The sequence below is a fragment of the Halichoerus grypus genome, chromosome 7 (genome assembly GCF_964656455.1).
Source record: "Halichoerus grypus chromosome 7, mHalGry1.hap1.1, whole genome shotgun sequence".
Lineage (NCBI taxonomy): Eukaryota > Metazoa > Chordata > Mammalia > Carnivora > Phocidae > Halichoerus > Halichoerus grypus.
Window position 1 is genome coordinate 15,690,371 of NC_135718.1, and position 13,695 is coordinate 15,704,065.

The 13,695-nt window shown below is 33.8% G+C and overlaps 1 protein-coding gene and 1 long non-coding RNA gene across 3 annotated transcripts in view; one reads left to right on the forward strand and one right to left on the reverse strand.

Annotated features, from left to right (window-relative positions):
- Positions 1-11,405, forward strand: part of LOC144382538 (uncharacterized) — a 49,504-nt gene extending 38,099 nt beyond the window's left edge. The window contains exons 2-3 of the long non-coding RNA XR_013449607.1: positions 4,615-4,761; positions 10,959-11,405. This is a non-coding gene — a long non-coding RNA (uncharacterized LOC144382538). The remainder of the gene's footprint in view (positions 1-4,614; positions 4,762-10,958) is intronic.
- Positions 1,289-13,695, reverse strand: part of TRUB1 (TruB pseudouridine synthase family member 1) — a 43,011-nt gene continuing 30,604 nt past the window's right edge. Inside the window, exons 5-9 of one of the 2 annotated variants that reach the window (XR_013449606.1) lie at positions 11,414-11,486; positions 9,802-9,941; positions 7,694-7,750; positions 7,169-7,328; positions 6,844-6,965 (exon numbers count right to left, since the gene is read on the reverse strand). Coding sequence is in view for 1 of the 2 variants with exons in the window: in XM_036075729.2 (XP_035931622.1) it covers positions 6,706-6,965; positions 7,694-7,750; positions 9,802-9,941; positions 11,414-11,486 (530 nt within the window). In the remaining variant the exon portion in view is untranslated. Of the gene's footprint in view, positions 6,966-7,168; positions 7,329-7,693; positions 7,751-9,801; positions 9,942-11,413; positions 11,487-13,695 lie in introns of both variants that reach the window. The other variant, XM_036075729.2, reaches the window with a different exon arrangement.

Below are 13,695 nucleotides of genomic sequence, written 5' to 3' on the forward strand. Positions count from 1 at the left end.
GACCTAGTGGAAAGGTAGACAACATACATGAACAGATAGGGAATTTCAGTAGACAGATAAAAACCAGAAAAAAAGAATTAAATCGAAATGCTAGAATTAAAAACATACCAGTGATGAAGAATTTCTTTAACAGGTCTATCAGCACACTGGACTGAGGAAACAATCTGTGAACTTAAAAATAGGTCATTAGGAATTACCCAAACTGAAATATAAATTTAAAGAAAGAGCAGAGCATCCAATACCTGTGTGCCAATACCAAATGGTTGAATATAATAATTTGAGTCCCAGGAGAAAAAAAGAGAGCATGGAGTAGAATAAATATTTGAAAAGATAATGGCTGAGAATTTTCCAAAACTGATGAAAGAAGGGTGCCTGAGTGGCTCAGTCAGATAAGCGGCTGCCTTTGGCTCGGGTCATGATCCTGGGGTCCTGGGATCGAGCCCCGCATCGGGCTCCCTGCTCAGTGGAGAGCCTGCTTCTCCCTCTCCCTCTGCCTGCCTGCTACTCCCCCACTTATGCTCTCTCTCTCTCTCTCTCTCTGTGTCAAATAAATAAATAAAATCTTTAAAAAAAAAAAAAACTGATGAAAGAAAACAAACTGAAAATGCAAGAAATTCAGAGGCCCAAAAGGTAAATACACAGAAAAACACACCTAGACACATCAGTCAAACTGCTAAACACCAAAAAATAAAACCTTGTAGTCAGCCAGAGAAACTACACAAGTCAGAAGATAATTAAATGACATCATTGAAGTGCTGAATGAAAAAAAATGGTTAACCAACCCAGATTTATATATCCAGCAAAAATAGCTTTCAAAAATGCAGGTGAAATAAACATTTTTCAGACAAAAGCCGAGAGAATTCATTGCTGTCAGACCTGTGCTAAAAGAGGTATTAGGGGCGTCTGGGTGGCTCAGTCTTTTAAGTGTCCGACTCTTGATTTCAGCTAAGGTCATGATCTCAGGGTCCTGAGATTGAGTCCTGCATTGGGCTCCACACTCAGTGGGGAATCTGCTTGGGATTCTTTCTCCCTCTCCCTTGACCCCTCCCTCTGTTCACGTGCTGTCTCTCTCTCTCAATAAATAAATAAAGTCTTTAAAAAAATAGAAGAGATACTAAAGGAAGTTACTCAGGAGGAAGAAGTATGACAGCAGTAAATATTTGGTTTTATATAAGAAAAATGAAGAACACTAGGATATAGAGAAATATGAAAGATTTTTTTTTGGTTACAATTTTTAATCTCTTAAAGATAACCGTCAGTCTAAAGCAGAGGTCAGCAAGCTACAGCATGAGGGTAAATGTATTTTATTGGAACATAACCACATCCATTCACTTATATGTACTGTCTATGGTTGCTTTCATGTTACAGTGGCAAAAGTGAGTAGCTGCAAGAGAAACCATATACCTGCCAACTCTAAAATATTTACAATTGCATTTTTTACAGAAAAATTTGCTGAACCATGGTTTAAAGTAATAAAGTAAAAACAAAGAACAACAACAAAAGCCCAATATATTATAGGGTTTATATCATATGTTAAAGTAAGTTATATGAAAAAAGCACAAAAGATAGGAGATAGGAAATGGAAACATACTATTATAAAGTTTCTACATAATACATGAGGTGATACAATGAAGGTAATTTGCGGTAAATTGAAGATGTATATCATAAATCCTACAGCAAACACTAAGACATTTTTAAAAGAGTTAGAACAAGCCAAAAATGAGATAGAATGAGTGAAATATAATGTAATACTAAAAAAAAAAAAAAAACCCAAAGCTGAAAGCTAATCAAGTGTCCATCATTCAGTAGAATCAATAAAGGGTGGTATATTCACACAATGGGATACTAAACAATAATGAGAATGAGTAACTTACAACCATAGGCTACAAGGTGGCAGAATCTCATAAATGTAGTTTTGAGCAAAAGAAGTCAGACATCAAAGAGTATATATTGCACACTTCTACTTATATAAAGCATGAAAGCAAATTAATAATCTATGTTAGAAGTGATTACCCTTGGTGGCAGGGTGAAGGTCCGTGGCTAGTGACTGGAAGAGAACTTTGGAGGGCTTTTGGTGGACTAGTAACGTCCTGTTTCTTGATTTGGTTGCTGGTTACATATGTTTTTGCTTTGTGAAAATTCATCAGGCTATACATTTATGGTATATGCACTTTTCTGTATAGATATTACCAGTAAAAGTAAAAAAATGCATATTGAAACTATATTTAAATATATATGTATATTAAACTAAAATCTGATGAAAGAACAAGACAACACACAAGAGGGATTTTGAAAAAAAGGTGATATTCTAGAACTTTTCTAAAAACAGAATAATCATTAAAATGAATATATAGGTAAACAGTAAACTAAAATAGCAGAAGGAATTCATTATCTGGAAAAGAGTCAAGGAAATCCCCAAGCTACAGCACAGAGGGATAGAGAGAAAATATGAAAGAGTAATTAGACACATAAAACAAAATGAGAAGATAAGACGTAATCTAATACAACAACTGGATGGAAGAGATGCAATATTCAAAAAGACGAAGGATGAGAATTTGATGAACAACATGAAAATTCAGGTTACAAGGTATAAATTTCTGACCAGAATAAATACACATTTATTTTGGACTCAGAAGCCTACTATTTCAGAGCTGGGAAAGTTCTTAGACTAGTCCGCCCCTTTGTTTCAAAGATAAGAAAACTGAGGCCCCAAAAGATTGAAGTGATTTGCCTGGATCAAAAAGCTGATTAATAGTAGAGACAAAAATGATCTTAACATATTATACTTTAAGAGTCACAGATAAGAAGAAAATAGTTATTTCTGACTTCAACTTTCCTGCTGGTATCACCATTTACAACAGCAATCTGAAATATTCCTGTTCATAGAATTTAATTCAAATTGAAAATATGAAGGCATTCCTGATTCAAACGCCACATAGTAAGTGTTTAACAAATGATACTTAATGATTAGGCCAGACTAGGGCTGCCCGCACATAATGTAAAGAAATAGTTTTAAGACAAGTGTTCTACAGATTTGACTACAAGGCCATCATAATGATTTCAATACATAAACTTTCTATTATATTCCTCTATTTAAATTTTTCAACATTTTAGAGTGCTTTTTGAATTACATTTTCTCTATTATATACATAATGACAGAAGGTAAATTACTTTCTTCCTTTAAAATAAAACTCACTATCGAAATGAACCTCTAAGTGCCCATTTTAAGTCTGATACAAATTTCAAACTGGTCAGGAGTATAAAATGTACTGAAGACCTGATATAAAGCATTCTTTATTTTATTTTATTTTACAAAATTAATCATTTCTGATGATGGATTAGTAGCCTGTATTAATTCAAGTATTTAAGAAGAAAAGATCCAGTCAGTATAGGAAAATGTGAGTTTAGCCCTTATTCAAATTTTATAATTTTGAATTAGCAGAGAGAAAATCTGTATTATTTTAATGCTCGTGAATTCAAAAATCATAAGTAAAATAATCCTAGGACCACTTTTGATGACTTTTAAGACAAAAATATTTTTCAGAAATAAAAAAACCTAAACGGTAAAAATTAAGTAATTTGGTATGTTCCAGGTTGACACATTTTCAGGAAGTTCTTTTTCTTACAAGCAAAACAACTTTATCATATGATTAAACTTTAGGCCTAGAACTACATAATGAAAAAAACAAAACAGTTGGTACTTAAATACTAGACTCTTGGAAGAAAACGAATTTGTTTTATCGATGAGTCTTGAACCTTTCAGAGCATCCTGATCAGTTTCAGCTATTTATGACAGTTAAGAATATTTTAAAGTTAAAAAATTTTAACTATTCATATTCATAAATCTGACAACTATAAAAGGGGAATAGTTACTAAAATTAATTAGCAAATGTAGCAAAAATGAAAAATGAAATGAAAATTAAAAACACAACAGGCCATGAAAATACTTCTACCAAATACTTACTACATAAATAACTCATACAAATGTATAAAGAAACCATTAAGACATTTATTTCTATAAATGAACAAAGTATACGAAAAAGTCACACAAAAGCAAATAAGAGCAATTTTGAACTCTTATACTTACTAAATTGCAACAACATATAAAACCCCCACCTAAAGCTGTAAACTTAATGAACTCAAATGGTGCCAATGTAAAATGTTGTAACTCTTTGGGAAAGTAATAAGGCGAACATATTAAGAGCCATAAAACTGTTCTTATTATTCCATTTAATAATCCCACCCCCAGGAACTGATCCTAATAAAACTGAAAATAACTTAAGTGTTCAGCAGTAAGGAATTGGCTTAAATAAACTGAATATGAAATAATATGATTAAAATAACTACCAAAACTAAATACAAAATAAAGTCTGACATCATGAAATGAAAAAACAGTCAATTTTTAGAAAATCTAGGTGGCAAGACTGTAATCATGTCAACAAAAAACCGGGAAAGCCGGAACATAGAATTAAAGCTCTGAGGTCACTGAATCAGGATGGTGAGGATTATGGGTCATTTTTCCATTTGGCATAATTTCCTTCAGTATTTTCAATATAAAAAAAGATAGAATCTCTACTCTTCTCCATTAGCAAATTATACATGTCAATTTTTAAGCTGAGAAAGAGGGCACAAACGCCCCGGAGTCTTCCTCCATTTGGATCTCATCGGGCAAGTGCAGGAAGACACACTAGAAGCCGGGCGGGTCCAGGAGACAGACAGAGACAGAGCCGCCACTTCCAGCTGATACGAACCGAGATACGAGTAAGTAAAATTGTAAACTTTCAACTTATAACTTCATGTGTTTGGTATGATATGTTACTGTATCAAGATAGCAAACTCTTTTCCTTACAGTTTCGTGTGTCATACTTAGAATTAGTTTTAATATTTTCATTTAAAATACGTTGCCGAGGGGTACCTGGGCGGCTCAGTCAGTGAAGTGTCCGACTCTCGACCTCAGCTCAGGTCTTGATCTCAGGGTCGTGAGTTCAAGCCCCGCGTTCGGCTCCATGCTGGGCATGGAGCCTACTTAAAAAATAAATAAATAAAAATAAATAAATAAATATGTTGTCAATATGATAAAAATGCTCTACTGAAGCATATAACTTTTTATATTGAATTTATATTAGGCTAACTACAAACCAAATCACATTAGTTTACATGTTTAAATTTTTGAGTTAGAGGTTGAGACAACTACTTTTAAAAGAAAAGCAATCCATAAAAACCTAGAAACCCCTATTTATGAAATTTTCAACTATTCTTCCTTTAGAAACTATATTGATCTGAATCAATAAAGCAGGATTTGGACATTTCTAAAGATTGGCCACATAGTATATTGCTTTCCCATAACAAAAATATGAAGCACTCATTATATATGAAATTTGCCATTTTGTAACGTGACTACATTTTCAAAATTATGTTAAAAAGGGACCTGGAACTTTCGGTAAGCTATTTGAATGAAAACGTTTGAGGGGCGCCTGGGTGGCTCAGTTGGTTGAGCTTCTACCTTCGGATCAGGTCGTGGTCCGGGGGTCCTGGGATTGAGCCCCACATTGCATCGGGCTCCCTGCTCAGCAGGGAGTCTGCTTCTCCCTCTGCCTCCCCCGTCTTGTGCTTGTGCTCTCTCTCTCCCTCTCAAATAAATGAAAGTGATCTTTAAAAAGAAAAAGAAAAAAGAAAACGTTTGAGAATAACTTTTAAAATATTTAGAGCAGAAGAGATTAACTAGAAATGTAGGGCAGCTATCTCAACATCTATAAATAGAATTTGAAACAGCAAACTAAAAAAAACCAAAATCAAAACAAATAAAAAAAAAACAATGTCATGGGGATTAATGCCCTGTAGAGGTATAAATACTAAAAAATAGAGAAAAGAAATTCTAAATTGAAGATACATTCTTTAGCTTACTTTTTAAAAATTATGCTATTTAATAACTTGGTACAGGGTGGTTGACTGTGTTGATGAAATCATCAGGAAAAGTTCACATAGCTGCCAAAATATAAGCCACAGAGCTGCCCTTTGCCCTCATGGTAGAGGTGAAGCTAATTAAATATTCAGTCTTCTATTTACATTCTGTTAGTGGTAGCAGCAGTAATTTATTTACAAATATTTATTATAAAAGTTTATTAGTTTCCGAGATCTAAACAAACATACCTATCACCAGAGTTGTACAGCCTTATCAAATAAATGTTCTTAATAATTGTAAACTTCAAAACATGAGTTAAATAATGGCCTTTTCGAACATAAAGAATTTCAATACAATAGAGCCACTAGGAAGCCAAAATAAAGTCAAAGCAACACTAATTTACATTCACATTTGTGACACCAAAGAAACATGTAGCTCGTGTTTCTTTATTCTTTGATTAGAAAATGTGTTCAACTTTTTCAAGGAAAAGACTTTGAAGAAAGATCAAAATCAGAAGATTTGATTTTCCTGAATCCAATCTAACAACATAATAACATCCTAAAAGAACATTTCATAGTAAGGCAAAGAACTGAACAACTAACTGCAAGGCTATTTATAATGTAGAGCAGATAAACTGTACACCATAGAAACTGTAAATGATGGACATTTTTCTTCACACACACACACACAAAAATCATGCGGAAAAAAAAATGAAATAGTTGTTTGTCTTTTGCACGTAGCTTGTCATTCTGTACACAGGATTCAAATGTCAACCAAGAAATGATGACAATCCCAAACCAATCTTAAGATGTCTTAATTACATCATCTTCTCCCTTTGTCTCACTTAGAGTTATATATTCACAGCTCAAAACTTGTTCATTAGACTCCTCAGGTTTGGATTTTTTAAGTGCCAACTCTGCTGGGAGAAGAGATGAGCAATGTTCCAGAGACTGTGCAATGTCATCAATCGTCCATCTGTCTTCAGGAAGGGCATGCTCTTCTAGCGTAAATGGTCCCTGTTTGGTTCGGGTCAGTTCTAGGACATTGGCACAGGAAGAGAGTTCTATAGCAACAAAAGGGGAAAAGAAAATCCACAGCACAAATGATTCATTATTTCATAGTCATGATCATGTTCAAATGACAGAAGATCCTGATTCAAACCTCTCCAAACTACCCCAAATGTAAAACTATAATAGTCTAATCTAAGAACCAAGAGCCTTGAGATTAAGAAATGATGAAGCAGCAAAATAATATTTAGTAACTCACCTTATAAACTGCTTTAAAATCTATGAGGAACCGGCACATACTTTTCTTATTTAGCCATGAAGCAAGCCCGTGAGGTAACTATTACCCTCATCTGCAGATGAGGTAATCTGACCTGTCCGGTGCCAGAGCTGCCAACAACTTTCTGTTTGTAAGACTGTGGCTTCCAGTTTAAAAAAAAATTTTTTTTACTTATATCAATGAAAGTAACTTTTAGAAGGATAAATCTTTTTATCTTATCCCTTTGAGTTAAAATATTTTATATCTGAAATAATGTTGGTTCTTACATTGATTATTCCCATCTTCATTTCCTGCTCCTCTTTCTCTCCTGTTATAAGCATTTCACGGCAGCTGCTGATGCTGATAATTGTATGCTATAAACCTTCAATGCTTCTGAAGCTGAAGGCAGCAAGAGTACAGTTCCCTAAGGCCAGCAGTCAGAGATATGAAAAATAGAAAATTCCCTCTTCCCATCAAAAAAGAATATTACTCTCTAAATGATAATTCCTAATTCATCTTTATGCTTACCTTTGCCAATGTCACTGACCAAGCTTCTTATATAAAAACCTCCTCCACATTCAACATCTGGAATGTTAACAGTGACATGGTAAATTGCTAACCTCCTATGAAATCCACTTTACATAGAAATGATGCCCCTAAACAAATGTAAAAATGCACTATGCAAACAATCGAGTGATAAAATATTTATGCGCTAAAACATAAATTATTCATCCAACAGCATATGTGTTTGTGAGATTGAAAAGTCAGAGTGTGGAGAAAGCAAACAGCAGAAATTCATGAACACATTTTAAATTAACTGGCAAGTCACACCAACATTAATACTTCAGCCTTGTTCATTTAATAGGTTTTAAATAGTTAAGAAATCTCAGCTTTGCTATTATGAGTTGTACATTTAAAAAATATTTTCTGATTTGTACACCTTGTTCACTTAATTGGTTTTAAATAGTTGGATATCTCAGCTTTGCTATCAGGAGCTGTAGATTTTTAAGAGATTTCAGATTTACACACTCAAAAAATACATCAAACAAAAACCCCTTATCAGGGACAGTAATTATGTTTGGGCAAATATACTACATGGAGAGCTCAGTCTATTTAAATGTTCTCTTGGAAATATTCCTAAAGAAATCATAAAATAACTAAAATTACACAATGTTCCAGAGTGAACGCATATCTAAACATCTTAACACAGTATCTTACATGTTTATTGGTTAAGAGCAAGACTCTGGATTATTTTTATTCATCCACAAGATATCCTGAATTTCCACACAAAAGGACTATATTCCTGCTGTTTATAGTCTTATCATACAAAAAAAAGTTGAGGGAATTAACCAAAACTCACTACTTGGGGATTTTAGTTCTTTTTTTTTCCCCATCAGCTCAAGGCTGGGGGCCACTGCTGAGATAAAAAAATGAGCACTGGGATCAAAGCAGGTATATTAACATTCTTGCACTATATTTGACTTTGGTGAAAACACAGCTCTTTCGGCCTGTTACAACCTCCAAGTGAACAAAATAAGTATTTACAACTTAAATGCAATCGGACAAATTCAAGTTTCTCTTCCTCTCATAGATAGTATCAACTGTGCCAACCCAGCTGCTGCATTTTCATGGAATGAAGCACTTTTTAGTTTGTTTTTCTCATTATTTGTCAAAACATTTTAGAGTCAGGACACTAAAGGAAAGAAGTGACTTCACTTTTTAACTGTACAAAAACCACATTCTATAGGAGCTTTATATACATTAAACAGTATGTCAAAGCAACAGAAGTTAGGGGAAAAAAAGTTTTAGGAAATTATTTCTCAAGGGAATCCTATCTAGTAGGCACTGTGAAATTAAGAGCAGGATCAGTTTAAGGAAGCCTGGGAATTTAGAAGAACTACAGTTTTTGATTCTTCACAGCTCGTATATATGTTCATGACTTCAGCTACTACTTTCTGCAACTAGGAGATCATAAAATTTCCAAACCATAAAAACAAACTTTTTAGTTTTTAAATTTATTTCAAATATAGATTTATAGATAAATTCAAACTGATAACCTGAATTAAAATTTACCGCATGTCCAAGAATACATTTTTGCCTTACCCATTATTTCCATATTGTCAGGATCTTTGGCAGTAACTTGCAGGTAACATAGAAAGGGGAGAAATAATCACTCTGCTATTAGAATTTCTTGTCCAAAGACTAAAAATACTTTCTTTTAAAAGGACAAATTAATTTAAATTTTAAAACTGAATGTAAACTACCAGGTACTAGCCAAAAAGGGGGAAAACAAGCATCCCTAAGATAATAAAACACAAAATATAAATTTTGAAAGTATATACCCCTTATCTACTCTTTGCCATTAGAAATCAAAGGTATGTTACTTCCAACTTTAGAAGATAATATGATATATAAAAAACTCAGTCTATTTAGAAAAGTATTTCCGAACTTCCATGTAGCTATCAGTATTTTCATTAAATGTGTTATCAAAAAAGTATTAATAAATCCTAACCTTACTTAAATTCAAATTTTAAACATCTCCAATATACTAGGGATCCACTAAACTACCCAAAAGTAGCCAAATGCGGAATAAAGGTACATGTAACTACAAATGATTTCAAATTTTTCCACCTTACCTAATGTGAAAAATGGTGGCTGGAATTTTTGAAGGGAGAGACTGTATACGGTAACGGGCCTGGCAGGTTTTGCTTCTACCACTTCACCTCTCTTCATCAAGGTTGAAAGTCTCTGTCCATCTTTCTTTAATGCAGAATAGCTTGCAAGATAAGAGAGGGAGAGAGGGAGTGAAGGAGAGAGAAAAGATTAAGAAAGAATGAGACACAATAACTTCAGATTACATCATGGAAAGAAAGGAGGCAGCCCTTAAATTGAATCTTTCTAAAACATGAATTACTTTTTTCTTCTAATCTACTCCATGATGGTACCAGGGATGGAGTTCCTAAATACCTTTGAAGCTAAAGCTCAATCTGCTTCCCAGTGAACAATATTGTCAATTTTACACTTTAACCTTCCCTCTGGAGATGGTCTATTCATGTGTTCACTGGTCCTGGTTCTGGGTTAAGGGCACAAGGCCTCTGGTCACAGTGGTCTCCACTATATTTCCTTGAAACAACTTCCATTACAATAATATTCATTTTCACATAAAAGTTAACAAAATATTTCTAAAATGCAAATCTACTTAACAGATCTTAAGCTTTGTGTGATAAAATTTTATTAGACCACAAAATCCTTGGAATAATCAACAGAAAAAATTTCTAAAACTGCTCTTATAAATGGATACAAATGTGTAATTTATTTTAACAATAATGATCAAAAAATAACATTTATTCATATCCTGCAAAATTTTTTAAAACTTTCATTTGAGGCAAAATTATGAAGACACATTTCCCTATAGATATTTCAGTGTTCCTGGAAAAAAAAAAATCAAGATTTTAAAGTAAAACATAAATACTAAATTCTAGGGATGCCTGGCTGGCTCAGTCAGTTAAGTGTCCGACTCTTGATCTCTGCTCAGGTCTTGATCTCAGGGTCGTGAGTTCAAGCCCCACATTGGGCTCCATGCTGGGCATGGAGCCTACTTAAAATAAGTAAATAAATACTAAACTCTAAAAGAACTGTCAGTAACTTCTGACATGTAACGATTCAGCCATTTTTTTTAAATAAAAAGCAATCTGCTTGAAATGGTAATGTGCACAAAAAATACGGTTAAGTGGTACTCAATATTCTTATACTTTTAATAATTTATAACTCTCATCTGTTTCATTTGTTGCAGAGAATTGTGAAGCGTAAGATTCTAGGCCTAAAAAAATGGTCCCCACCCCTGAAAAAAAGTACCAACTGGACTATGAATCACAGCTCTGACACCAATACTAGCCTGGACTGGTCCCTTCATAGCAATTCCGGGACAACTGACATCTCTGCACTCCAGAACTGCTCTGAGGTAAACAGAGGGAATCAGAAAAACCGATCCACACTGGAGTAGCATAGAGGTCAGGCTGTGACCACATCCAGAGACAGAGGAAACCACATTCCACTACCCCAGAGACTGCTGGAAGCTCTGCAACCTGTCTCAGTCTGGCTCACCTTCACTTGATCACATGTTATGTCAGATTAAAATGTGCTTCACAACATACATAAAAGGAAGCCCCCGTTTTTTCTCATTAAAGTGATGTTAAACACTGAAAAATAAAAATTAAACATTTATTCAAATTCAATAATTGAACTTACAGGGGAGGTACCTGCATTATATTCCCAGTAAATTTCTGTAGAATGCCTTCAATATCTTCTTGTGTTATTTTATCTGCCAAAAATGAATAAAAAAAATGTAACACTAAAACAACCACAGAAGTATACGTGCTGTTTTCACAGCATTGAAAGTTCCAAAAAGTCAATTAAAAAATTTTCTAACAAAACATATTTGTATGCCAAATTCTACCTTGCTGAGATGAATAAAATACACATTAACGAGATAAAAGGGGGAGAAAGTCTTATATTGTGTAATATTAAGACTAAATTTCTTTTGCTTCAATTCTTCTCCAAATTTTCTCCAAAACTGATCCAGTCATCTTATATACATTTAGTTAGTTCTTACTACAGCCTTTAAAAGACCTGAGAAAAATGTTGCATTAGCTATAGAAATAGTACTGCAGTATTCAAAAATGAGGAGATTGGAAAGTAAGTAGAGAAATATAAGTTCTTTTTTTTAAAACTTTTTTTTAAGATTTTATTTATTTATTTGACAGAGACGGGGTAGCGAGAGCAGGAACACAAGCAGGGGAGTGGGAGAGGGAGAAGCAGGCTTTCCGCAGAGCAGGGAGCCTGATATGGGGCTCAATCCCAGGACCCCGGGATCATGACCTGAGCCACTCAGGCGTCCCAGTTCTTTTTTTTTAAATTTAAGTATAGTTGGCATACAATGTTATTATTAGTTTCAGGTGTATAACATAGTGATCTGACAATATGCATTACCTAGTGCTCACCATGATAAGAGGTGATGGGCAAAATAGGTGAGGGGGATTAAGAGGTACAAGCTTCCAGCTGTAAAATAAATAAATTATGAGAATGAAAAGTACAGCATAGGAGAATACAGTCAGTAATATTGTGTGGTAACTTTGTATGGTGACAGATGGTAAGCACTGAATATCTGTTATCCACCTGAAACTAATGTAATATTGACTGTCAACTATACTTCAATTAAAAAATAAATCAATTAAAATATTTAATTAAAAAAATTCTTAAAAGGGGAGGGCGCCTGGCTAGTTCAGTTGGTAGAGTGTGTGACTCTTGATCTTGGGGTTGAGTTCAAGCCCCACCTTGGGTATAGAGATTACTTAAAAATAACATCTAAAAAAAAAAAAGAAAAGAAAAGAAAAATATCCGTAAGTTGCTCAAGTTTCTCCAGGCATCAAATACTATGAACAACTTAATGCAGTATTAAAGATTATTAAGTATTAACCACATTAAAAACTTCACCTGCTAGATTACAAAACTGTTCTGTGGTATGGCATAAAACTGACACATTCACATTCAATTCTGTCCCCAAGTAAAGTTGTATTTACTTCTCTCCTTCCATCCCTTCACTGCTCTTAGAATTTCTCTGTTCTTTTAAACAAACACTCCCAGGAGTCTGAGTTTAAAAATAAACTAGTGCAAAAAAGGAATATACATAGCAAGGATACCATGATTACTAAGCATTTTTTAAACAACGATTTTAGAAAATTTGAATGAAGACATAAAGCTTTCAGTGTCTGTTAGTCATGTTTTCAGCTTTTGTTTAATACTCTTTCCAACAGATTATTATTAACTATATTAACTATATTATTAACTCTAAAATATTATTACTATAATATTAATGTATAGTTCCATAATTTTAGCAAGTGAAAACTGTAACACACTGGAATTCAATATTTGGGTATTTATAGATGACTATATATATTTCATATTCAATAATTACAGTAATATTCTCTAACTTGTTTAGGTCACAGTCAATGGAAAGAAATTACAGTGCTTTTTTTTTTAAGATTTTATTTATTTATTCGAGACAGACAGCACAAGCTGGGAGGAGGATCAGAGGGAGATGGAGAGGCAGACTCCCTGCTGAGCAGAGTGCCCTGACATCATGACCTGAGGGCAGATGCTTAATGGACTGAGCCACCCAGATGCCCCATAGTGCTTCTTTTTCACTTTGTAGGAAATTTAGTTAACTTTTTATTCTAATACATACATGCTACATTTGGTTTTATTAAAAAATATTTTAAAAAACTAATGTGCTTTGAATTATCATTGTAATACCTGAATAGAGATTAAAAGACAGCATGGAATACTGTATTCAGGTTTCAATATCAACACAAGAGTCTTAACCTCAGTGTAACCTGGATCCTCAAGTTAAACACAAACAAAAGACTAGAATCTACTAGACTCAAACAGAGAAGATCTACAGGACTCAGAATTTCTCCAACATCTAGCAGTCCATAAAGACAGATCTCAGATGGGTATTCTCTTCATACTGT